This window comes from Abramis brama (assembly GCF_963993115.1).
Source record: "Abramis brama genome assembly, chromosome: 3".
Classification (NCBI taxonomy): Eukaryota; Metazoa; Chordata; class Actinopteri; order Cypriniformes; family Leuciscidae; genus Abramis; species Abramis brama.
In genome coordinates, this window is record NC_139965.1 from 6,954,810 (window position 1) to 6,979,805 (window position 24,996).

Consider the following 24,996-nt stretch of genomic DNA (forward strand, 5'->3'; position numbering starts at 1 on the left):
AATCCTTTTGCAAAGCAACTGAATCACTTCAGAAATCAAAATGAATTCAGAAATCTTCTTTCTCCTCTCACATGTTTTATGGAGAGAGTGTTCTCTAGTGGTGAGACTAACAATGACAGAATGTTCGTTTTGTGTATTTATTTACTAGCCTCTTTTAATAGATTATATTTGTTTGCATTAAATGTAATGTAACATAATCACATAAATACAGCTGTTCTCACTGTTCCCTGCTTTCATTACCGAGGGAAAGTTGTGTAAATGTTTTACTAGTACAAATACTCCAACTATTAATATAAAAAACACAAAAACATGCTTGTCACAAGCAGACTGTCTAAAGTGTGGAAAAACAACATGAAGGAACTTCAATACAATTTTTTTTTTTTAAATTTAAAACAATTGTTAAAATTTCCTGTAAAGCTATAATTAACATCTTATATAATCATTCATAATCTTGTTCAACTTTGCAATGACTTTGTCAGAAACATTACACATCAGCACACTGGAAAACTATTGGCTTGTCTACTGATACATGATATTGAATAATTATAAAAAATAAAAAAAATAAAAAATCTGCACTAAATTCTGAACAATTAAACAGATTGTGTGGCTCTCCTGACCTTCTCCTGAACATCACCTGAGATCTCCAGCTGCTGCTTCACCTCTTTAATGTCCTTCTGAATGTTAGACAGCACATTATTGGTCTTATAAATGTCCTTCTGAATATTAGAGATCCTGGATTGATAATCAGACACCTTCCTGCTGTTCTCCTTCACTTGGGAGTTGGTTCGTTTGAGTTCTTCTTCAGCATCCTTGAAGTTTACTTTCAAAATACATTATAGTATACATTTTGTACAAAGTATAGCAAAGTAAGTTTTATTTGTCTAATAATGTACATTTGTTATTGAAGACAAAGTATGCAATTTGTAGTTTTTGGAATAAGCCAAAGGTATTAATGAGCCTATAGTTTTTACTCATATTTATCACTCCACGATAGCCTCATGGGCAAGTGCGCTGACATGTGCTGCAAGAGACCCGAGTCTCGGCTTGTGGATCTTTCATGATCCCGTCTCTCTCTCTCTCACACCTCACTTTCCTGTCTAGCTACCGTCCTATTCCAATAGAAGGCGATAACGCCAAAACTATGTTTATAATATCACTAATCAAGCATGTAATTAGTCTCTACACAGGCATGTACTTAAAGTATACTAAGTATACTTGAAATTGTTCCAATTTAGTACACAAAAGTACACTAAATACACTTAAAGTTATGCTTTACTACAATTTTATTACAACTAAAATATACTTAGTACAAATTAGTTGTTTCAAAATAGCACACTTCAAGTTAACTAATCATTAACACACTTGAAGTATAATGATAATTAGTCTGGCTGCAAGTATACTTAGCATTTTTAGGGTTATTTACTGGACAAATCACTGACTAAGCAAAAACTGTGCAGTGGCCACGCAAACCTCTCAGATACTCTTGACCTTTGTAATCACACACCATTGAGGCCTCAAACACATCTGGCTTTTATAGTGTTCAAACTAGTTCTATTGTTTTCTATTGGATAAATACAATATTTCATTATTGTTTGAATACAAATCTTTAAGATTAACTATTAGGGACATTATCTGTCTTTTCTTAATTTCTTGAAATTAATTGACTAATTTTTAAATTAATTTGTAATCCCCCTCTGCCAATATTATAAAAAAATTATATATATATATATAAATATAAATATATATATATATATGTTTTATTATTGTTATTATAAAAATATTGGGAGTAGTTGAACTGCATAAAAAAGTTATCACAAAAAAAAATAGAGAAACTTTTTTTATTTTATGTATTGTTTTATGGTGCGTATTCTCAAACACCTTCTACCTTATTTTATTTATTCTCAGGTTAGGTAAAGTAAGTCGAATTCATTCTAAACAATAAGTATATGAATTTTCATACTTACAATTCAGTCGAAAGACTGCTCCGTGGTTTAGTTCAGCTCAACTCTTTATACAGCAGAGACTCAAGGCAGGCTGGTTCTTTTATACTGATTATAAGTATTTTTATTATACCAAAATAAATTGGTTTACATACTAAATAATAAAAATAAATAAAATAAAAAACCAAAGCATACAATAAGCAGTTCACAAGCTTCAGCTCCAGGTGGCAGGCTTGGACAATTGAACTAAGGAGAGGCTGTCAGGGTATTTACAGCATCTGACGTTGACATATTATACTGTACTTCATTATACTTCATATCACACCCCCTTATCACATATTCAATCACTTATAGACAATTTATCCAATCCAAAATCTTGATCTATTGTTAACCCTTTCAGTTCCTCCAAGAACTTCTTATAAAAAGCCTTCCTCTCCTTTGTTCTTCTTTTCCTTGCTCGGATTCTTTGTCATCTTCTACGCTTAGTCTGTAAAGGAACAGGCAATACTTCCATTTCTACTTCACTACGATATATGCTTTTCACTACTTAGTGTTATTTCTATCTACTTATTAAATGCTTGAGTACATTATTGTCGTTTCTTGCATGCATTATTACAATAAAAACTCTTACAAAACAAGTTGTAGTGTCTTTCTTATACAACACTCTTTCTTACTAAGTCATAAACTTGGTTAGTAACATGCTTATACATGAAAGGCATTAATACACGTTAATACAGAATAAATTGCATATATGTTCCACTTACAAGGTTACATTTGTGGTTAATATCATATCAGCCTATATATATATGAGGCATTATAACAGAATAAATTGCATGCTCACTTAACAGTATGAGACATTATTACATGATTAAATGTGGAAAAGAATCCAGATTTCAACTGAAAGTACATCATTTTTATTATTATTTATATGATAAATGAGACATTATAAATGACTGGAAAAAAAGTAATGGAAAAAAACGCAATGGAAAAATTCAAAGAGCAATTGTCAACTATTTAACGTTATCATATATTCCACTATATAGTTTACATGCACATATAGGTTGTTTTAATATTATGAAGAGTGGTATTCTCTTTGCTAAACCCCCACACAGTCTAACAGAAAACAATTCATGCTTTATTGGACATAAATCAATGAAGAGAACAAACTAGGATCACATACATTCTTAGGATTAATTATGATCAAGGAGCTTGTAGTTTTAGGCTGCATTCAGCCCAGCTTCTTTTCTGATATTTCGAGCAGTTTCTGCCAGATCTTTTAATCCTTCTCTCAAGAGGTACTGAGTCGTCATGAAGGACAAACCTGCTGCAACAGCACTGCCCACACCTGGAACGAGAGTAAATAAATATTCAACAGTAGCAACGGTAGCGAGTGCAGCAGAAACAGAAACTCTGGTCACAGCTTTTTCTTTGATGGCAGCAACAAACTTTGATTTGGCCATATTTTTCAGGTGTGGCTTGTTCACTTTTTCTGAAAGCCTTGACAGTGATCTGTCATCCAAACCAAATGAATAGTAGCACCTTGAGAGGAAACCCAACACTATGCCTGCATCACATGCTACTGAAAGACCAGGCACAGGGACCACTGCTATACCAGCAGAGGCAAGAGATGCAGCCCAGATCATGTGTTCGAAGAATTTGATCTTCTTCTCAAGAGATGCTGCGGAGCACACTGGCCAGGCTTGTAGAAGAGCAGATCTCTTATGGTCTGGAAGCTCTTCTTCGAGAGTGTTTTGAAGTATTTCAAAATCATATTTCTCCAAGTCATGAGACGTTATCAAGAAGACTTTAGGTTCTCCCGTATCTTTTAGGTTTTTCTGACAGTCCTCTCTTATTTCGGAAAGAACTTTCTGCTCATCAAATCCCTTTTTCCTTTCCTCTGCTCTGATGTCATTGTCAATCTTGGTACGAACAAAGTAAAAGTTTTTCTTCTGTTTTCTTATTTCTTTAGCCAGCATGATGTCATTCTGTGTGAACCTTTCTGAGTTAAGGATAAAGAAGAAATCATAGTCCTTAAATTTGACATCTTTAAGATATTTATTTGCTTTGAAGTTTGGTGATCCTATTCCAGGCAGGTCCCAGATCTTCACATTTGGCATTGTAGGATGTTCATACATGGTGGCTTCCATTGTAGTTTCGGTAACTCCAGTAGGTGCTGCTCTTTCATCATCTTCACTTAAGTCTCTAAGTGCATTTACAAAGGAGGATTTCCCAGATCCTGTATTTCCAGTCACGGCGATGTTAAGTGAGACATTTAACATCTGATCAAATGTTTCTTTAGCTTTTGCTTTAGCTTTTTCCAGGGTGGACTCGCCTGAAGCCTTTACTGCCTCAGCAACAGCAGGATCTTGAGTGTCCATGTTCTAAACAACACATTTATACATTAATTTAACAACTGCTCAGAATTAGTGACATAATACTTATTTAGATAATATAATTTAGTAATCTAATGTACAACAATGAAATCTAATTACCTTAATTTCTTGGTTCCAGCAGTAGACCTGTTTATAGTGTGTCTGTCTTCAGTTACAGGAGAGGATTGAGAATTCTTTTTTTAAGGACAAAATCTGCATCTGAAACCAATATGACACATTTATGAACCAATATGAAACAAAAGAACAACAAATGTAACTACTGTACAAAGTCAAAAGACAATCACAGAGGTCAAAAGTAGTTTTGATTTTTTGATTTTATATCATGAAAATTGTTTTATATTTGTCATATATTATTTGGTAATATGATAAGGTATTATTAAGATGCATTTTCAATGTAACTCAAACTATTTCAAAACATATATTGGATTTCCGTAACTTGTGTACTGTAACACTCCAAATGTAAAAATGCCTTCTTAAGTTTGTCCAGGGAGTTTTTGTTGATCAAACCACATAGGAGGAGCTTCTCATCCTCAGCCAAATAATTCAAATTAACTTATTTATTAAAGATAAATGTAAAGATAAAGATAAATCTACGATTGTGATGCATATGTAGGCTTTTACATATTTAATCTATATATTTTTAAGTAGTTAAAAACGTATTGTAGTTTTTTTTAAAAAAAGTTTAATTCCTCACAGCTTGTCTGTACAAGTTTTCACTCATTTAATTGAGTGTCACTGTGAAGAAGCGGACCTGATCTGGCGGTGAAATAGCACTGGCACATACTTGGTTCTTATAAATAAAAAATGTATAATAATAAAAATAAAAATACTAAAAAAGTAGATAGCCTATGTTAAAGGTTTACAGTAGCCTATAGGGTCCAAACTAGCACGTCTAATAAAAAATTGTTGGTCTGTTTTTGTAACATTAGTTACACATTATGTAAAAGAAAATGCATTCTTAATATTTTAAATAAAGTCTTTATTGATTGTTATTATTATACAATTTAAATGTAATGTTTTATTTATTTTTTTATTTTGTTTACAATTTGTATCCTAGGCGTATATAAATATATCTCCCATGAAAATAACATGTCAGGAGAATAACACAAGAACATTTACTCTGTGGTCAGCATCTTTCTAACAGGTTTAAATACGGGCTAAAGACTGTCAGGGTTCTGTCACTTCTGTCTAGTTTATTTCTTGGTTTTGTGCAAGAGCCCTGACACTCCTGTATTTTCTTGTCTTTGTCTGAGCTCGCGGTTTCGAGCCGTGTGCTCTCGTCTGTACTATGCCTTATTACATCCCGGCACTTCGGTCTAGCTTGGTTTCGGTTCTGTGTCGGATATCATGCTCTGTGTGTTTGTATTCTGTTGTGAGCGCACAGGGTGAGCTTACACTCGTTCTCTTGCGCTCTGTTCTGTCGTGTGAGCATGCGCCGTGCGTTTTTGTGTTCTGTGTAGCAGTTTGAGTTTACACCGGCCGCGTGCTTTCATGTCCTGATTTGTCTTGTGATTTACACTGGCTGTGTGCTTTCATGTTGTCATATGCTTATGAGTTCTCATTTGCTGGGTGTTCAGGGTTCGAAATGAGGGGGGTCTGGGGGGGTCCCGGACCCTCCATAAGTCATTAGGGACCCCCCATAAGAATTTATTTTTGGATTTTGGGGGGTCCCCAACAAATATATTTTAACATTAAAAATGATTGTGAAAATTATAGGTCTTTAGTGACGTTTTATATTTATAACAGTAATTATTTTATTTCCTAGCGCGAGGCAGCAATCAGGGCAGCTATTAGCCGAGTGAGTTCTAGCGTCACAGATTGTTGTTGTGGTGCTCCCGCAGACACGCACTGTAGCTGAACGCGGCAAAACGAAACCTCACAAAGAGTGAAATCCTGAATGAAAATCCTGTAAGTGCTTCGATTATGTTTATCTCCATAATTGCTTATAGTAAAATATTAGGAGTTCGAGTTCCTATATCAAAAGTTGCATTAACTAGATATCCAGTGTAATGATTAGAAGAGTACGTTTGTCAACATTTTTTGTTAGCTGTAACGTTATCTGCCAGCTAACAGCAGACTATGGAAGCTTGTTTCCGCCACAGAGTGAAAAATAAACAAGGTAACGTTAATTGCGACTTTTTAATCTCACAATTCTGACTTTTTATCTCAGAATTACGTGATATAAAGTCGCAATTGCAGGTTATAAAGTCAGAATTGCGTGATATAAAGTCGCAGTTGTGTGTTATTAAGAGCGTGTACTGTAACACAAAACATGTGTGACTGACTTGAGTTTTGATTGCCATTTTTTTTCCGGTTTCAAAGACATATTATTTAGTGTCCATTTATATCTTCATTCGTTTCTTAAAAAGTTACGATACAAAAGGCAAAAAAATAAATAAAAATTCCATAGTTTCACATGGCCATAATAAAAGAGCATTAGCCTCAACAGACCAATCACATCTGTGGAAGCGGGTCAGTAATATCTGGGTCACTTAGGCCTACATATTGTAATAATCACCGAAATCAAACAAGTTTCAAACCAAATCAAACTCTGGGCTTTCTAATGGTAAGTAGTATATTTCTATTCCAAAGAGTTGTTGAGCACTCGACTCGCTCATCTATGTTTCTTTTTATGCTAAAACTTAGTAAAGTCTGATCGGCAGAGATGTGGATTCAGCAATAAACCGGAAGCTTGATCTGACACCCGCCACATTAAATCACATCAAAACAACATTTATTGTTTGAATTTCATGATAAAAAAGGCATCGTTTGTGACTGTTTTTAGAAAGTATACACAAAACAAGCAAAACAAGCAAAAAAAAAAAAAATATATATATATAGTCAAGTTTCTCTACAAAGCTCATTTTGAGTAAAAAATTTTTATAGGCTACTGTAGACTCTAGTCACAGCATACCCATACAAAAAAGTAATATATGGCCATATATGTACTTATATTTTAAATAGCATGATATATATCTATACATATTTTTGACTTATCTGAGAACACAATATATGCCTGCAACATATATGAAACATGTATGCGTCCAAACATGTGAAGAAAATATTTGAGTTCATCCATATATGATACCATATATCTGCATATATTACAGTATAGTATTGGTTTCTCACATATATGGACAACATTAAGTATAAATATGTGACATACATATTTGTTTTCCACATATTTAATAAATGTATGTAAGCATACACTGTAACCCTTTACTGTAAATTTAAGGCGAATTTCTTACAAAATTGTACTGTATTTCCATAATACAGTATTAAGCTGTATATTTTACTGCTACAGGCAAACTTGTTTTGTCAGCGGGATTCAACTGAACAGAATCATCATTCCTGTTATCAAGATAAACAGTGTCTGCGAATCTGTGAGCAATGTTTAAGCTTTTGTGAGCTTCGGTTCGTGTTTCAAACATTATAGTTGCCTGTGACGCAGCAGAAAATGGACGACGTAAACGTGAAGACGGTTGGAAGAATTTGTCATTGAATAATCTAACCTGCGCGTGACGATAAGTGGGATTTAGAGTTTGAGAAGATGGAAAATTGTTCAACTGAGTGATACGGTAAGCCATATATAAGTTTTTTGGTTTTTTTGCATTCGCATTTCTACATTGTTTCCACGTATTTGGTTTGATTTTGCCAACGCGGTTTACGTAGACACTGTATTCCGGACACTTAGCACAGTAAAAAGTCCCATAAGATATCAATCCGCAGAAAGATAAACCTGATTGGCTTGTCTGTCTCTGGGGACATGCCTTCCACACGTTTCAATGTTTGATTGACACATTTTTAGACTAATCATTTTGGAGAAATCTTGAAAAAACTGCCGGGAGACACAGTGTCCGGTAGGGGTGGGCGATACTGCAAATTTTGGTATCGATCCGATACCAAGTAAATACAGGGCCAGTATCGCCGATATCGAAACCGATACCAATACTTTTTCATTTTAAAAGCATCCACTTGAACTTGTATGCACTTTCCTGCACTGTAAAAAGAATACTGTGAAATTTACAGCAACTTGCTGGCAGCAATTAGCAAGTAAGTTGCTGTAGTTCATTTCACAGTATGCTTACTGTAAACTTAATTACAGTAACTTTAAAAATACTGTAAACTTTTTTACAGTAATAATCACAGTACTGTGTTTCATCACCTCACAAATTTTACTACTGTAATAGGGATTACTGCATTAATTTTGTGTACTGTAAAATGAAGACACTGTTTTTATCACAAAAATGCCATTTATTGACAACTTTTCACACTTTAAATTTCAAAATTCATAAAATAAATAGCAAAAAAAAAAAAAAATTTTTTCAATAGGTAAACATTTTTCTGTTAACATTTAATTTAGTTTTGTATACAACAACACTTTTCGGAACATGCAAATCAATCCTGTTCAAATGTATTAAAATGTTTGGTTAAAATTAGAATGAATAAAAGACAAATTAAATTATTTTAAAACAGCAGGATTTCAAACAGTAGAATTTAGTCCCTGAATGTTGTTTTTCTCCCAGAACTGTATTTTCCTTCAAAACGGGGCCTAAACTAGTCAACGTCCTGGGCTGGAGTCTTCTACCCTGCAGTGGAAGAAATTAATTATTAATGGAAAAGTTTATAAGCAAGACAGATGGGTTGATGACAATATATATAAAAGTTTGATTGGATCATTTGATTTAGCCAATCAACATGTAATACAATGTCCACTTCTCTATAAACCAAAATGCTTACTTAAAACACACATTTTATATATTAGGGCTTGGAGAGAAAAATCGATTAACCTAGCTATCGTGTAGATTCTAAAATCTTTTTTTATTTTTTTTTTATTCCAGAATCGATACCAATTCAAATTCAATTGCTTTATTTTTGTCCTTGCTTGTAGATGAGGTTGAAAGAAGTTAGCCACTTTCTTTCCAAGAGAGGATGAAATTTGTCGTTAAAGTGGCGTAATATCCAGAATGGGTATAAGAGACATGAGACTGAACGCACTGAAAAGCCTTTGCACTGCTCATATGCTGAGAGAGAGATTAGACAATAGAGCGGCACGATTCATCTTCAAAGAATGTGATCTCGGTCATCAAGACCTTTCAATTCGTCTGTCTATTAAACTAAATCATAAAACAACATTCAAATCTGTGTTGGCGCTACCGTTGACCCAGAGAGAGAAACGTTAGTCATGAAACAGCTTCACAAACAGTCTTTTAAATAAATATTTAAAATTGAATATATTTTTAAATAATTGTTAGACATAAAACTTTTATTTTAACTCACCATGCAAATGGTAGAAAAGTTAATAATAAAAAATAAAAGTTTGATGTTTAACAATTACACAACAGTCCATATAAACCCAAATAAACACTTTGAGAATTATTTTACTAGTCGGGTAGGTGGTTAAAGAATGACTACTCAAATATTTGTTCCTATTCCTAGCCAAAAATATATCAATAACAAATAAGTGCTTATCTCTGGATAAATTCTAATGTATGATATTTATTTAAAAGACTGTTTGTGAAGCTGTTTCATGACTAACGTTTCTCTCTCTGGGTCAACGGTAGCGCCAACACAGATTTGAATGTTGTGATATGATTTTGTCAAAGTTTAATAGACAGACGAATGGAAAGGTCTTGATGACCGAGATCACAGTCTTTTAAGATGAATCGTGCAGCTCTATTGTCTAATCTCTCTCTTAGCATATGAGCAGTGCAAAAGCTTTTCAGTGTGTTCAGTCTCATGTCTCTTATACCCATTCTGGATATTACGCCACTTTAACACTTTGGACACTTTGGAATCTAAGTGCAAGATGACGTAAAACTTTGTTCACACACAGTGAATCGATAAAAAAAAATATACTTAACACTTAATATACTTATACACTTAAAATTGGGATCTATTGTGTATGTTTAGTGCCGGGATCTTACCGAGCATGATGAGCCTTGGACTGGAGTGCTTGGCAGGGAAATCTGAGCCTCAACGTAACATCTGCTTGGGTGGAAGTTTCCTGTAACACAAAATAAACAGGAAAAAAAAACTTTTAAAAATCACAAATACAATAAATGGTAAATAAATGAACTAGTAAGATCTCGAAAAATCTTAATACAATGCGAGTATATTATTATGCTTCCACGAGTCATGAATAAAACTTTCGAATCGACCCGCTTAAATGTCTCTTCAGGCGGCAACGTTAGCATTAGCATGAAAAAAAAAAAAACGAGTGAGATTATTCAAACGGCTACCGCGCCAACACATACATCAAATACACAAACAAGTTAATTTTATTCAACAAGGCTACACGTTACTCTTTAATCAAATTGAAGACGTTATAAATCAAATGTAATGTTGCCAGATAAGACAAATCTTTACAGTCGCCTATACGCCTATGCTCCCACATGTGAAGGACATTTGAAGGAATGGCACTTCAAATTAGGCTATCAACAATCTCGTTTCTGCAGTTTGACCTGCGATGAAGTTCAGAAAAATCATGATCCTATGAAAAATGTGTTATCTTACCTCTAGATGCGTTTTCTGTCGAGTCGGCGACTCGGCTGGCTTCACTATTCTGCTTCACGCGGACGCGGTGTCGTCGGCGCGGCGGTGACAGTTCAGTTGACGTTAGCAGGGCAGGCAAGAGAAATATCCAAGCGTATGGGGATCAAATTTCAGTCTAGCGCGCCAACATATACATCACATACACATACACATACACAATTCCAATTGAATTTTTATTCATTATGACGTTATCGAATGTTGCCAGATTAGAAAATCTATCGAAATTATGTGCAAATATATATACATAAATGCACACAAACACGAGTTTAGGAAGTGTGACGCTCGTTTACTTGGTGCACTCTTAAAGTTGAACAAATAGGTAACTTTACAAGAGTAAACTGGAAATAAATCAGCAAAGTTACCTTTCTGAAGTTAAAATTCCAATAAAAGTGTGGAATCTCGTAGCTTTTCAGCTGCATGGCAAAGAAATTGCTGTATTGTGATTCACAGAAAAAATATTTTTACTGTAGAATTTACCCGCCATTGAAAATTGACCATGATGCTTTGCAGATCTACAGTAACATGCTGTATACAGGTTTTACAGTAAGCATTTGCTCATTTTACAGTAATAATGCTGTGAAAACTACAGAAATTTGTTACAGTGTGTGCTAGAGCAGTGTGTCATGATTTATGAGGTGAATGCATCATTAATATGCTAAATCTGAATATGTTTTCAAGACTACTAAATATTTTGTGATTTATGCTCTCAACTCGCCTGTAATTATTAGTCAGTGACTTTTTCAAAACTACCCTAATTGTAGTAAATGTACTATTGTACACTAGCCTACTGTTCAAAAGTTTGGGGTCTGTAAGATTTTAATTCTCTTCTGCATTTATTTGATCAAAAAAACAGTAAAAACTGTAATATTACCATTTAACATAGGCTATCTGTTTTCTATGTCATAGTAAACTGTAATTTATTCATGTGATCAAAGCTGAATTTTCGGCATCATTACTCCAGTCATGATTATAATTCATTTAAATATGCTGATTTGCTGCTCAGGAAACATTTCTTATTATTATCAATGTTGAAAACAGTTTCATATTTTTGTGGAAACCATGATACATTTTATGCAGAACTATTTGATGAACAAAGTTGAAAGAACAGCATTTATATGAAGTAGCCTAGATTTTTTTTTAACAGTGTAAAACCCTGTCACATTTGATCAATTTAATGCATCGATCCTTGTTGAATAAAAATATTAATTTCATTAAAAAAAATCTTACTGACGTCAACACGTTATGTACACTTTTGGTTTGTTTATTGCGAAATAACTCCCGATTGTTTCTCTGTCATCTAAGCAAGGCTTCGTTTCCCAAACGCACTGGGCCTGTGAGCTCAGCGAAGCACCAGCATCGAACGCTCTCTGTGATTGATTGGTTTCGTCTTGTATCCAGATGACTAGGAGAAAAAGTTCTATCCTACACAATTATCCGCTAACATTCGCTTATTTTTCCACTTAGAAGCTTATTTTACGCACTGAATTGCGTGCTAAATTAATAAAAATGACAAAAAAAATTATTAAAAAACACACACACATTTGGATCGATATTTTTATGTGAGGATCGATCCTTTTCGATACCACGTCAGTATCGATAGTATCGATACTTCAGGATCGATCCGCCCACCTCTAGTGTCCGGATTACCGTTAGGACTCACGGTGTCCCGGACAGCTGAAAATTTCTACTCACTGTGGTTCGGACAGGTAAGGAGGAGTCATTTCTAATATAAAACACATACATTTTAACAACTATAAGTTGGTAAAATAATGATATTAATCTGCATATGTTGTATATTTATTATTTATAAGCGTTTAACACTCTTTTAATCGATGATTGCTCATGTGAAGCACATGGCAGTCCAAAATGGTGATGCACAACTGAAAATTGACGTCGATAACATTAAATTCTAACGTTAACGTTATATTTAAGAATTTTATTATATTTGAGTTCTTTTACTTATGGCTTCAAGTGTTTTTAAAGCATTAATGTCTTTATTTTTAACAGGTGAGGAGAGAGGCCAGGACACACCAGGGAAAGGGGGAAACCTGACCTTAAATGTATATAGTTTTTTGTTGATGTTCATCTTTTTTATGTTATTAAAAGTTCCTTTTATAAAATGGTCTAGATTCATTTTTATTGGGTCCTCGTATAACTTAAAGTTATAGAAATTTTGATTAATGTTATTAACGTTACTTCCATGGCTTATAAGTAACGTTAACTTAAACATATGTTATAATGGCTTGAAATGTTGTTAAATTGCATGTTATTACAATGCGTGCTGTCCTAACGTTAACCAGATGACGTGAAATTACACAGATGTGTTGAAATGACCTTTAAAACAGCATTTAACATGAACACTAATTTAACTTGAGGTGTTTTAATGAGGGTGCAGTGATGCGCCGCTGCCACTTAAATTCATGTCGACAAAGTGCCTCATTGAACGTGTATATCCCTTAAAGTACAAATATTAGCAAATTGTAACTCATAATTATTTTATAAGACCATAAAAATGTTTTTTTGTGTTATTTTCTGGTGGGTGATCATGGGTAATCATGTTTTAAGAGCCGAGGTATTCTCCCCTCTTCCTTTTGTCCTGCCGTAAAACCCTCCCCCCGCCATTTTCTGAACAGTCATTGGTGTACGTTAGAAATTCACGTTGATTTCTTTGAAACAACTGGCTCTGGAAACACAGGGTTGGTCGGAATCGAAAGAGGAAAAGTTTTAGTTTTAAAGTAACCAGCTAACAATTTTACGTTTTGGGAACGTTAGTTTTTGGTTCCCAGAATGTTCCCAAGAACGTTCCCTGTTGGTTAGCCAGAAAAGTTTTCTTTACATTAATAGAACGTTCCCTATAGGTTATGGGAACGTTCCCAAGAACGTTCCAGGAAGGTTCACAGAACGTTCCCAAGAACGTTCCCTATTGGTTAGCCAGGAAAGTTTTCTTTACGTTAATAGAACGTTCCCTATAGGTTAGGGGAACGTACCCAGAACGTTCCCGGAAGGTTCTCCTAACGTCTACACATCCTGATATGCCTGTAAACAAATTATAGATCTAAAAACAACATATTCTACATTGTTTATTGTTCAAACACTTAAGAATCCTATGAATATATTATTATTACAATAAATTGAATTAACAGAAACTATCATTAATAAGTAAATCAATCAGTTTGTATTAAATAAATAAATCAGCACACAATCCATGTTTTTGTTGATTCATTGTTTAATTATCAACCTAAAATAAGTCATTAAAAACAGCATTTGCAAAATGTATTCAGGAACAGTAATTTACATTTAATATTTCAAACATGAAAATATTTCAATAAATAAAACTGCACAAACATTTTAATTAAAACTATATTTTTGCAAACTGTAGCCTACAACTTACAACAAAATTGAAAAAGTATTAATTTATATACAATATACATGAATGTGCCAATCTTCACTCCGCTCAAAACATTTAAACTCCCAACACCATCTACAAATTTAACAAGAAAATAAAAAGACAACGCGTTACACGGACAAACAATCCCATGCCAAAATTCAAGCCCTGCAATGGCATTAATATTCATCCGGAGCAAATGAAAAGAGTGAGGTGGGATCGTGTGTCACAAGCTGTAGGAGATATGAGAGCACGAGCGCTGCTGGTATCGTGTATTTATTCAGATATTTCAGCATCAATGTCTATAGAAAAAATTATATATTTGAAAACACTACATTGCATTTATTTATATTGCACTATTTATTATTTCAGACTACAAATCAAAAAATGTTTGTAAAAAGTAAAAATAATGTTTTATATAGGGGTAAGGGTAACCATTAAGCCTATATACCCTTTAAGCCCACTTTCAACTCTGAAGTCAAACAAAAAAACAGAGAAAATAATATTCAAGTCTAGTGAACTCTGACCTGCGAATTTGCTCTACATATAATGTATAAGTCTCACCTCCAATGAAGAATTTGAAAACCTGTAACTGCTGTGTTGTTCATGAGAGAGAAAGAGAAAAAAAGTTTGAAACTGCTATCAATTTTTTTTTCATCTCTGTGACTTTACACCTACAAATGCCACTGTCACAGGTGCTCAGTTTTCCTATAATGATACCCTCACAGAACATGGTAATAATCAGCCATCCATGCAAAAGCAAAGGTCGGTGTAGTTTACAGGTACATCTGTCCAGGCCAACGTCTGATGCCTTGATGCCTTCCGCTGGGATCCCAGAAAACCTGTAATAATAAAAATAGTACAGTTCAAAATCTATCATACATACATCTCATCTGGTATCACAAATTATTATTCCAGGTTCACTTTAAGATATGCTCAATATTAGTGCTGCACGATATTGAAAAATTTAGAGTTTATTTAGAGATATAATTCTAGAGTAGAGTTTAGAGTTTATTTAGAGTAGCGAATGCTACTGCTGACGCGGATGCTGACGTCACTTTATGAGTACAGAACCTATTTGTACTTCTGTACTACTCATTTTCCCCGACATAGAGCAGACCGGCACACAACAAAAACTGCTGTTCGGATGTTCCCTTTTCTGATATTTTAGCATTCGTGACATTTTAATTAAAACAGAAATAAGAATTTTTGTAAAATAAGCGAAAATTAACAGTAAACTCAGAGATCACCTACCGCTGCAGATGTGTACGGAAGTGAAAAGCAGAAATGCTTAGACCTCTTCTGGTTCGACCGCTGGGCGCTCCGCATAACCTCTATTGGGGGGATTTTGTAGAGGAGTGAACCTGCATAGAAAATTACAATAGATAACAAGCATAGATTAATACAATAGAAGAAAAATACAGTTGAAATAAGCAGTGCATTATGTTTTTCAGTTAAATCTAACTGTAAAACTGTAAATCTTACTAAAATGTAAAATAAGTCTTCAGTGTAAAAATAAAATAACTATAAAATGAATGTATCTTTGCTAAAGCTACAAGTCATTTTCTCTTTTGATGTTTGATCACAATTGGCGACACAAACAGCTGCGGGTACGTTAGGCTGCTGTCCCTATAAGACGAATGCGCAGACCTAATATAAATGACACGCATACGTTTTCTTTCTGTTTAAAACACAAGACTGTTTACGAGGAAACTCGCCAAGATGGGCATTTAGACTTCATTTTGTGTGCATGTGTCCGTTTAAGCTCAAAAGAAAGGGAAAGAGAACTGAATTCGGCTAAACTCACCTTCTTCATCTACTGAGTGTGGATAGCATCAAGGTCTTGTCCTGAAGAATCACAGGGCCAAACAATAGGGATTATATCTCATCTGGTAACAAGAGCAAAGCCATAACTTTAAGAACTCTAATGATATATTTACCCCCTGATATTGCATTGGGGATATCAATTCAAACATTTTTAAAGGCTAAGAGTATGAGCCACAGCTGCCCAAGATATCTGTGAAAAATAACTGCCTAAAGTTGTCGACCCCCTGAACCAGATTCAGCATTTAAAAGTACAAAGAATTTCAGTATTGATCAATAAAAAAAAACATACAAATACATAAATACCTTTGAGTTGGACAGTATGGTGTCAGTCTCATTGGACAACATAATTCAAAACAGACCTAAAGAAATAAAATAAAATATACTAATGATCAGGATATCATGTTATCATAATAGTTAAATGAATTATTATTATAACTATGACATTATAATATTGTATTAGTCGCCTATTATTTAGCTGATTATTTAGCCTACAGGCTTCTCAAGGACAATCTCACTGAAAAAACCTGGGGTTAATGATTTTAAAATGTGAGACTTATTTCAAAAGCATAAATCTTACAGACCCCAAATCTTTGAACAGCAGTGCACTGTATGTTTGAGGTGGTTTTGCTTACTAGTAGTCATATGGTTCATAGAGATTTTCTTGGACAGGGGGTGCAGCAGGCCTTCAGCATGATGATCTAGGAACATAACAGGCTATTTGTCACAGAGCCAACAATATTACATGGGATAGGTTTATTATAAGGAGCCAAGCTAGAACAGAGGTGAAATGCAGAAAAGATAAATATATACAAATATTAAGATAATGTATTGTGAAATAAATGCATATGGAATTATCATGATTAAACAATAACTCACCCCTTGTTGTAGAGTTTTATTTTTTCTCTCGCTATTCTGAAATCACATTTTAGCAATATTGGTAAGTGACGTCACTGATTAAGTTAACAATACAGTCAGTGCATTCTTTTAGGTTAAGTTAGCCTAAATAAATTAGCTTACTTCCCATTGACAAATTACCAGCAAAACTATCAAAAACTGTTATCTACACTAAATATGTGTTTAAAAACCCAAACTTTCATAAATAATACCGTAGCGTAACTTAGGCCTAACGTTCTCTTCTGAAAACGGTTAGCTGCTAGCTTAGATTCTAACGGACTTTTTCAAAGACACAAAACCATTTCTTTAAAGTAAATATTCAACAGAAGCGTGTCATTTACACGTAAGAAATGTGTCAGGAACGTTTGTGTGTATTATTTGTGAGATTTTGTTGACTAAACTTACCTGAAAGCAGTGAAACCAACAGCGAGAGACGGGAGTTTTGTTGTTTGTCAGTTGTCGATGACGTTTCCATCTGCTCTCGCGCAGGCGGCGCAGCGACAGCGCACGTGCTCCAGTATTTGATCACGCGCATGCGCATTAAAACACTTCAAAGTCACGCAGCATTTAAATAAACATAATAGAATTAAAATATATAACATAATTTAAAATATCATTAATAAAAAGTTATTGCGAATAGATCTGAACGTTGTTGGTTATCTTATAACCTTAGGGGACCGTACTGACGACGTTGTCAGTTGGTAATCTGCCTGTTAATAGTAAGTGATATTAAAATAATAACCTGCAGGAAACGTTCTGGGAAGGTTCTCTTACGAGAGTTCTCTCGTACTGCGTCTTAGCTAAGACGCTGCGGGAAAAGTCTCTTTTCACGAAATACTGAAGCAAAAAATTATCCTTAATTTTGTAATATTGTAAAGCGCATTTGCAGCAGCATACAGCCATAGGCGAGACGGCTCGCTCGCTCATTGGCTGCTCTGCGGCAACTGCATAAGCCTATCGAGCGAGGGCTGATGCAACATCAGACCAATGAGGGCGCTTCGCGCCCTCCTTGCCACTTCCCGCCGAAACGGGCGTGGCCTAGCCTTATAAAGGTAGCTCGAAAAGGCTGACTCACTTGATTTTTCATCTCTTCAGCGAAGCTCACGCATCGTTGGATCACGAGAGAAGCAACGCGTCGTCTGAGAAGCAATTCAGCGGGACGAGCCACTTGAAGCCGCTGGCCAGCGCCGCCTTCCACTGCCGTACCTGCTGCGCATTCCGGCGCCTATATCCTTCTATATATTTTCTGTGTATAATGTGTATTATGTATGTACATTTTACACTAAAAGAGCCGGGCGTCTTTTTCAAGACGCCCCCCTTTCCTAGAGGATCTCGCAGCTCTCGCGCTCGCTGACGGCGACCGCCCTCACTCCGAGCCGATTGCCTATGGTGACTCTGAGGACTCACCTGGCATCCTTCTCCGAGGCTGCTCCTCCTGGAAGCGGACGGTCGGGGTTAGTTTTTCTTTACGTTACAAGAAAAACTACCCTGCCTCTGCGCGTCATTCACCGGCGAAAGGAGAAAAGTGTGTTCGTAGTTACTGGCCCCTTTTCTCTTACATTTCCCAGTTCCCTGTGCAGTTAGCAGACACTGCCCCGTGGCCAGTGCCGTTGAGGAGGGACCCCCTCTCGCAGGCCAGGGGCTCGATTTGGCACCCTCGACCAGAGTTGTGGTCCCTCCACGTGTGGGCGCTCAACGGTTACCCGCTGATCTCTCAGTGGGAGTGCTAAATACTATCACTCAGGCTAGAGCTCCGTCGACTCGACGGCTCTATGCTTCAAAGTGGTCGGTATTCTCCAGCTGGTGCACAGCTCGGGGATGTTCACCCCTCGATTGTGAGGTGACGGAGGTTCTCTCCTTCCTACAGGAGCTGTTGGATAAGGGCAGAGCCCCCTCCACGCTCAAAGTTTATGTGGCGGCTATCGCAGCGTTCTCTGAAACAACGCTCGGTCAGTCAATAGGAAGGAACGATTTGGTCATCCGCTTCTTCAGGGGAGCTAGGAGGCTGAATCCTCCCAGACCTCCCTCAGTCCCTGTATGGGACCTCTCTACGGTTTTGGAGGCCATGAAAGGTTCCCCTTTCGAGCCCATCCAGACGATTAGCCTCAAACATCTGTCATTTAAGACAGTGTTCTTGCTGGCTCTCGCTTCAGTGAAGCGCATAGGTGACCTGCACGCGCTCTCGGTGAGCCCGACGTGCTTGGAGTTTGGGCCTAATGACTCAGGAGTCATACTCAAACCTCAACACACCGTTTCGGGCTCAGGTTATTTCCCTGTCTGCCCTGCCGGTGTCGGAAGAGGAAGGAGACTTAAGTTCTCTTTGCCCTGTTAGGGCTTTAAGAGCTTATGTGTCTCGCTCTGCTGTCTTCAGACAGACTGAGCAGCTGTTTGTCTCGTTCAGTGGACGTTCCAAGGGAATGGCTGTTTCGAAACAAAGCCTATCCAGATGGATAGTTGACGCCATAGCGTTAGCTTACACTTCCAGGGGTCTTCAGTGCCCACTGGGTGTCAGAGCGCACTCCACGAGAGGCGTTGCCTCGTCGTGGGCCTGGTCTAGTGGGATATCCTTACAGGATATATGTATGGCGGCAGGTTGGGCCTCGCCGTCTACATTTATCAGGTTTTATAACCTAGAGGTTCCCGCCTTACAGGCTAAGCTGTTGTCGGTGTAGCTGAATCAGTAGTCTGATTGGAACACTGAGATCGCAAGCGCAGCGCGCTGCCGACTGTCATATGGGCAGTATTGCGTAAGACCCACATTCCCACATTAGTCAGGCTCTTGCCTTGACTATGTGATGTCATATTATCGCGTCTGCCGACGCTGCTATATATGGGGACGGAGGGTTCCCCCTCCTGTTCTAGGACTCTCTGTGAGTCCCTCTAGTGATTGTGCACTGTAAATCCTGGGCTTCGCTTCCAGGTTTATTGGTGTTTCATCCCTGCACGCACGGCGTTTTACATTGGGTTCCCGCAACGTCTTAGCTAAGACGCAGTACGAGAGAACTCTCGTAAGAGAACGTACTCGGTTACTAACGTAACCTCGGTTCTCTCTAGAAGAGGGAACGAGTACTGCGTTCCCCGCCGTGCGTACGATTCACTCTGGTTCGCTTCGGCGATGAAATAAATCAAGTGAGTCAGCCTTTTCGAGCTACCTTTATAAGGCTAGGCCACGCCCGTTTCGGCGGGAAGTGGCAAGGAGGGCGCGAAGCGCCCTCATTGGTCTGATGTTGCATCAGCCCTCGCTCGATAGGCTTATGCAGTTGCCGCAGAGCAGCCAATGAGCGAGCGAGCCGTCTCGCCTATGGCTGTATGCTGCTGCAAATGCGCTTTACAATATTACAAAATTAAGGATAATTTTTTGCTTCAGTATTTCGTGAAAAGAGACTTTTCCCGCAGCGTCTTAGCTAAGACGCAGTACTCGTTCCCTCTTCTAGAGAGAACCGAGGTTACGTTAGTAACCGAGTACGTTCTCTTTAGGTTATAAAAATAAAACCTAAAAATAACCTGCTAGGAAACGTTCTGGGAAGGTTCTCTTTAGGTTATAAAAATTAAACCTAAAAATAACCTGCAGGAAACGTTCTGGGAAGGTTCTCTTTAGGTTATTAAATAACAATCTGCAGGGAACCTTCCCAGAACGTTCTCTTTAGGTTATAAAAATTAATCCTAAAAATAACCTGCAGGAAACGTTCTGGGAAGGTTCTCTTTAGGTTATTAAATAACAACCTGCAGGGAACGTTCCCAGAATGTTCTATTTAGGTTATAAAAATTAAACCTAAAAATAACCTACAGAGAACGTTCCTAGAACGTTCTTATTTGGTTCCCAAAAAATAACCAAATGGGAACCATATGGGAACGTTAGGGGAACGTTCTGTGTTTGCTGGGATATTAAATCACATCAAAACAACATTTATTGTTTGAGTTTCCTGATAAGAATGGCATCGTTTGTACTTTTTTTTATAAAGTAGGCTATAACATAAAAGCAGGCACAAAAAAAAAAAAAAGAAAAAAAAAAAGCCTATTGTCAAGTTTCTCTAAAGGGCTCATTTTGAATAAAAATTATACTTAGAGTCTAATCATATAGCCTAATCACGAGCTAACACTTATTTATATTACAAAAAAGTATTAGAAATATCAAGAGTATACCTACATGGTTTCAGTTTTTAAAAACGTTTTAAGTATTACATTAAAATGGTAAATTATGACTTAAAAAGTTGAAATTATGACTATGCGTCATAATTATGAGATGAAAAGTTTAAATGATGACGTACTAAATTGAAATTATGATAGATAAAGTAAATATTCCATAGTGAAATTTTCTGAATTCAATATAATTGTATTTGTGAAAATTGTCTTCTCATACTGGGAGTCGAACCCGGGCAGCCTGGATGAAAACCAGGAAAAGCTAGACCATATGGGAGGCGTTGATACTGCCCCGGCACGTTTGAAAGGCTGCACTGCACGGGACAATATATAAAGGAATCCTTGTCGCCAAAAAGCAGAAATTTTATTTATCGGGATGTAAATAAATATCGGGATAGCTTTTCCCAGGTGGAAAGAGCTAATGAAGGAGAAAGACTTGAAAGGGTGGTTGCCTGCTTTCTTCTCGACAGGTAAGTCAAAGTTATGGTCTAAATGACAAGCTTTTTTCATTGCTTGGTTGTGTAAATCATTATATAGGCAGCACAACGGTAGAACATGTATAGTTAAACTCGATGATGTGCTATTGGAAGACATGTTGTCATAGATTCTTGGCACATTTACCAAAGTTGCAAAAAGCGAGGCGATAGAGAGCACTATTCGTTTAAATGCAAAATAGAATTTCACCGCTAGATGGGAGAAATTCTTTTGGGAGGACTAACTTGTACGGTCTTTAACAAAAAAAAAAAAAAAGACTATCGAGGAGGTCAAAGGGCATGATTCCTGCTAGCTCTCCCCAAAGTCTGTTCATGCGGCCACCATCAGCTAATGCTAACATTTGAAACTTCTACATATATTTTGAGTAGATAACCGATAGTATATTCTCAGTAAAGGGTTTCACCCCTGTGTGTTTCCACACTGATTAAGGATAGTTCGGGAGATACAAGTAAAAATGGTCTTATACGATCTTATACTTATACTTTGAATCAAGACGAGTATTTACAATGCTGCTTTAAGTTCAGTTTCTTATGGACTTCCGTGAGTCTTCTGGTATTAAAATCACATTGTCGCCCACTAAGATAGAAGCGCTTCCCTTTACACACAGTATAATTTACACACATACACCCTTGCACGCACATACACCTTCGCACGTACGTACACACATACACAATCATAAGCCCATAGAGCACTGGCAGACGGAAATGAGTAAACCCTTTTTTGCATTCTAGAATTCCCTCTGCTGTAGCTGCTCTGGCTACAATTCACACATTTACACATGCTACATACAGCATGACTATAATGTACAATTGTTTAAATTGTTTTTACCTGAAACACAGTGCCTTTGCACAGTTACACGTTAAAAGCTGTAATAATGTGATTGTTTTGTTCCTTTGTAAAACAGAGTTCAAGTGTCAGATTGATGTTCTCTAAGCTGACAGCTCTGAGTTTTGTTAGAAATCCCTGTCCCTTTCCAGATATTTATTTTCAATTTGCCCCCTTTTTCCCTTTTTTTTTTTTTTTTTTTTTTATTTTATTTTTTCTTTTCTTTTTCTCTTCCCTATCCCCGCCCATGCTGCCACTCACTATTCACATCCCCATAATCTTCTAAATTATGACATCTAAAACCATTTGTAATCAAAGTCGGCCCATTCACTTTGTCTCTCTTAATACCAAGGGTATGAATACCTGGGTGAAAAGACAAAAAATAACATCTTATCTACAACAATTAAATTCGGACATAGCCTTTTTGCAGGAAACCCATCTTAAGAATGACCATGTCAACTATCTTAAAAAAGGCTGGGTTGGTCAAGTGTTCCACTCCCGGTTCAATGCTAAGGCCAGAGGGACAGCAATTCTCGTACATAAGGACATTCCCTTTCAAGCTGAGGAAGTGATTTCTGATAAAAATGGGAGATTTGTCATTGTAGCAGGTAGATTGTTCACCAGCCTTGTCATTTTGATCAATGTCTATGCTCCTAACTATGATGATTACAACTTTTTTAACAAACTGTTCTCTGCCATTCCCGGTGATAACAATTATAAGTTGATAATAGGTGGTGACTTTAACTGTGTACTCAGCACTGTGTTAGACCGATCATCTAACAAGCCCCAACCCCTCACCAAATCTGCAAAAGTTGTCAATGAGTTCATAGCTCACAATGGTGTTTCAGACATTTGGCGATTCAAATTTAATAATAAAAAAATATTCTCCTTTTTCTCGAATGTCCATCACACTTACACTCGCATCGACTATTTTCTCCTAGACAATAGACTGCTGGGACATGTTAGCTCTTGCACGTATCATAGTATTACTATCTCGGATCACGGTGCGGTCTCATTTTGCATAGCTCTACCCAACTGCTATAGACCCTCTCGCAATTGGAGGCTTAATCCCCTCCTCATTGCTGATGAACAATTTGTAAATCACGTCTCTTCTCAAATTAACTTTTTTATTGAAACGAACACCTCGCCAGAAGTTTCCCACTCAACCTTTTGGGAGACTCTCAAGGCCTATCTTCGGGGGCAAATAATTGAATACTCCTCTAGGACAAAAAAAGCAAGAGACTCAAAACTCAAGGACATTTCGCGAGCCATTGCAGAGATTGATAACCACTATTCCTCTTCTCCATCTCCAACGCTTTTCAAAGAGAGACTGCGATTACAGACAGAATACGACTTATTCTCCACAGATAAGGCCATTTATTTACTCAATAAAGCACAATCTAGAGTTTACGATTCAGGTGATAAGGCTGGCAAGCTACTTGCCCAACAAGCTCGCCAAGCCCAATCATCTCGCCTTATACCTAAGATTTATAATCAAACAGGGGAGATTGTGACAGACTATTTGGAAATTAATGATACCTTTAAACAATACTACAGTAAATTATACAGCTCTGAATGTGATGGTAACTTTCCACAGCTCAACCACTTCTTTGATAACCTTCAATTCCCTTCTATTCCAGTTGAACAAAATTCATTACTGGGAGATGCGATCTCTAAGTCAGAGATTCTAAAAGCTATCAATTCCTTGAAAGGCAACAAGACTCCTGGTCCAGATGGGTATTCTTCCGAATTTTATAAAAAATTTGCACTCACGTTATGCCCGCTGCTCCAAGCTATGTTTAATGAATCCCTGTCATCCGGTCAGCTCCCACCAACCTTACGACAAGCCGCGGTTACGCTTCTACCAAAAGGTGGTAGGGATCCACTTCACTGCTCCTCCTACCGCCCAATCTCCCTTCTGAATGTGGATTATAAAATTTTATCCAAGGTTCTGGCGGCTAGATTGGAGACCGTTATCCCACAAATTATTGCAGCAGACCAAACAGGCTTTATCCTAAATAGGCACTCTAGTTCAAATTTTAGAAAACTTTTCAATATTGTTTATTCCCCTTCATCCTGCTCCCCGGAAATGGTTATATCTCTTGACGCTGAAAAAGCGTTCGACCGAGTTGAATGGCAATATTTGTTTGCAACCTTAAAAAAAATTCGGATTTGGAGATACCTTCATCTCCTGGATAAAACTCCTCTACTCTCATCCTACAGCCACAGTAATTACTAATGGACAGCAATCAGAGTATTTCTCTCTTGGCAGAGGCACACGTCAAGGCTGCAGTCTGTCTCCACTGCTTTTCGCTATCGCCATTGAACCGCTAGCCATTGCCCTTAGACAATCAGGGAATTTCCAGGGCATAGAGCGTTGGGGCCTCACACACAAATTATCCCTATATGCAGACGACATTCTTTTATATGTCTTAAACCCACTAAGTTCTGTTCCCTCCATTCTCAATATCCTAAAACAATTCGGAAGCCTCTCTGGTTATAAAATCAATTTTGAAAAAAGCGAGATGTTTCCTCTCAATCA

At 36.8% G+C, this 24,996-nt stretch overlaps 1 protein-coding gene across 1 annotated transcript in view; it reads right to left on the minus strand.

Moving 5' to 3' along the window:
* Nucleotides 1-2,025: 2,025 nt before the first annotated feature.
* LOC311079171 (interferon-inducible GTPase 5-like) overlaps nucleotides 2,026-24,996 on the minus strand; it is a 31,110-nt gene continuing 8,139 nt past the window's right edge. Inside the window, exons 2-3 of the mRNA XM_084108383.1 lie at nucleotides 4,433-4,531; nucleotides 2,026-4,321 (exon numbers count right to left, since the gene is read on the minus strand). Coding sequence (XP_083964509.1) covers nucleotides 3,158-4,318 — 1,161 coding nt within the window. The 5' untranslated portion in view covers nucleotides 4,319-4,321; nucleotides 4,433-4,531 and the 3' untranslated portion in view covers nucleotides 2,026-3,157. The remainder of the gene's footprint in view (nucleotides 4,322-4,432; nucleotides 4,532-24,996) is intronic.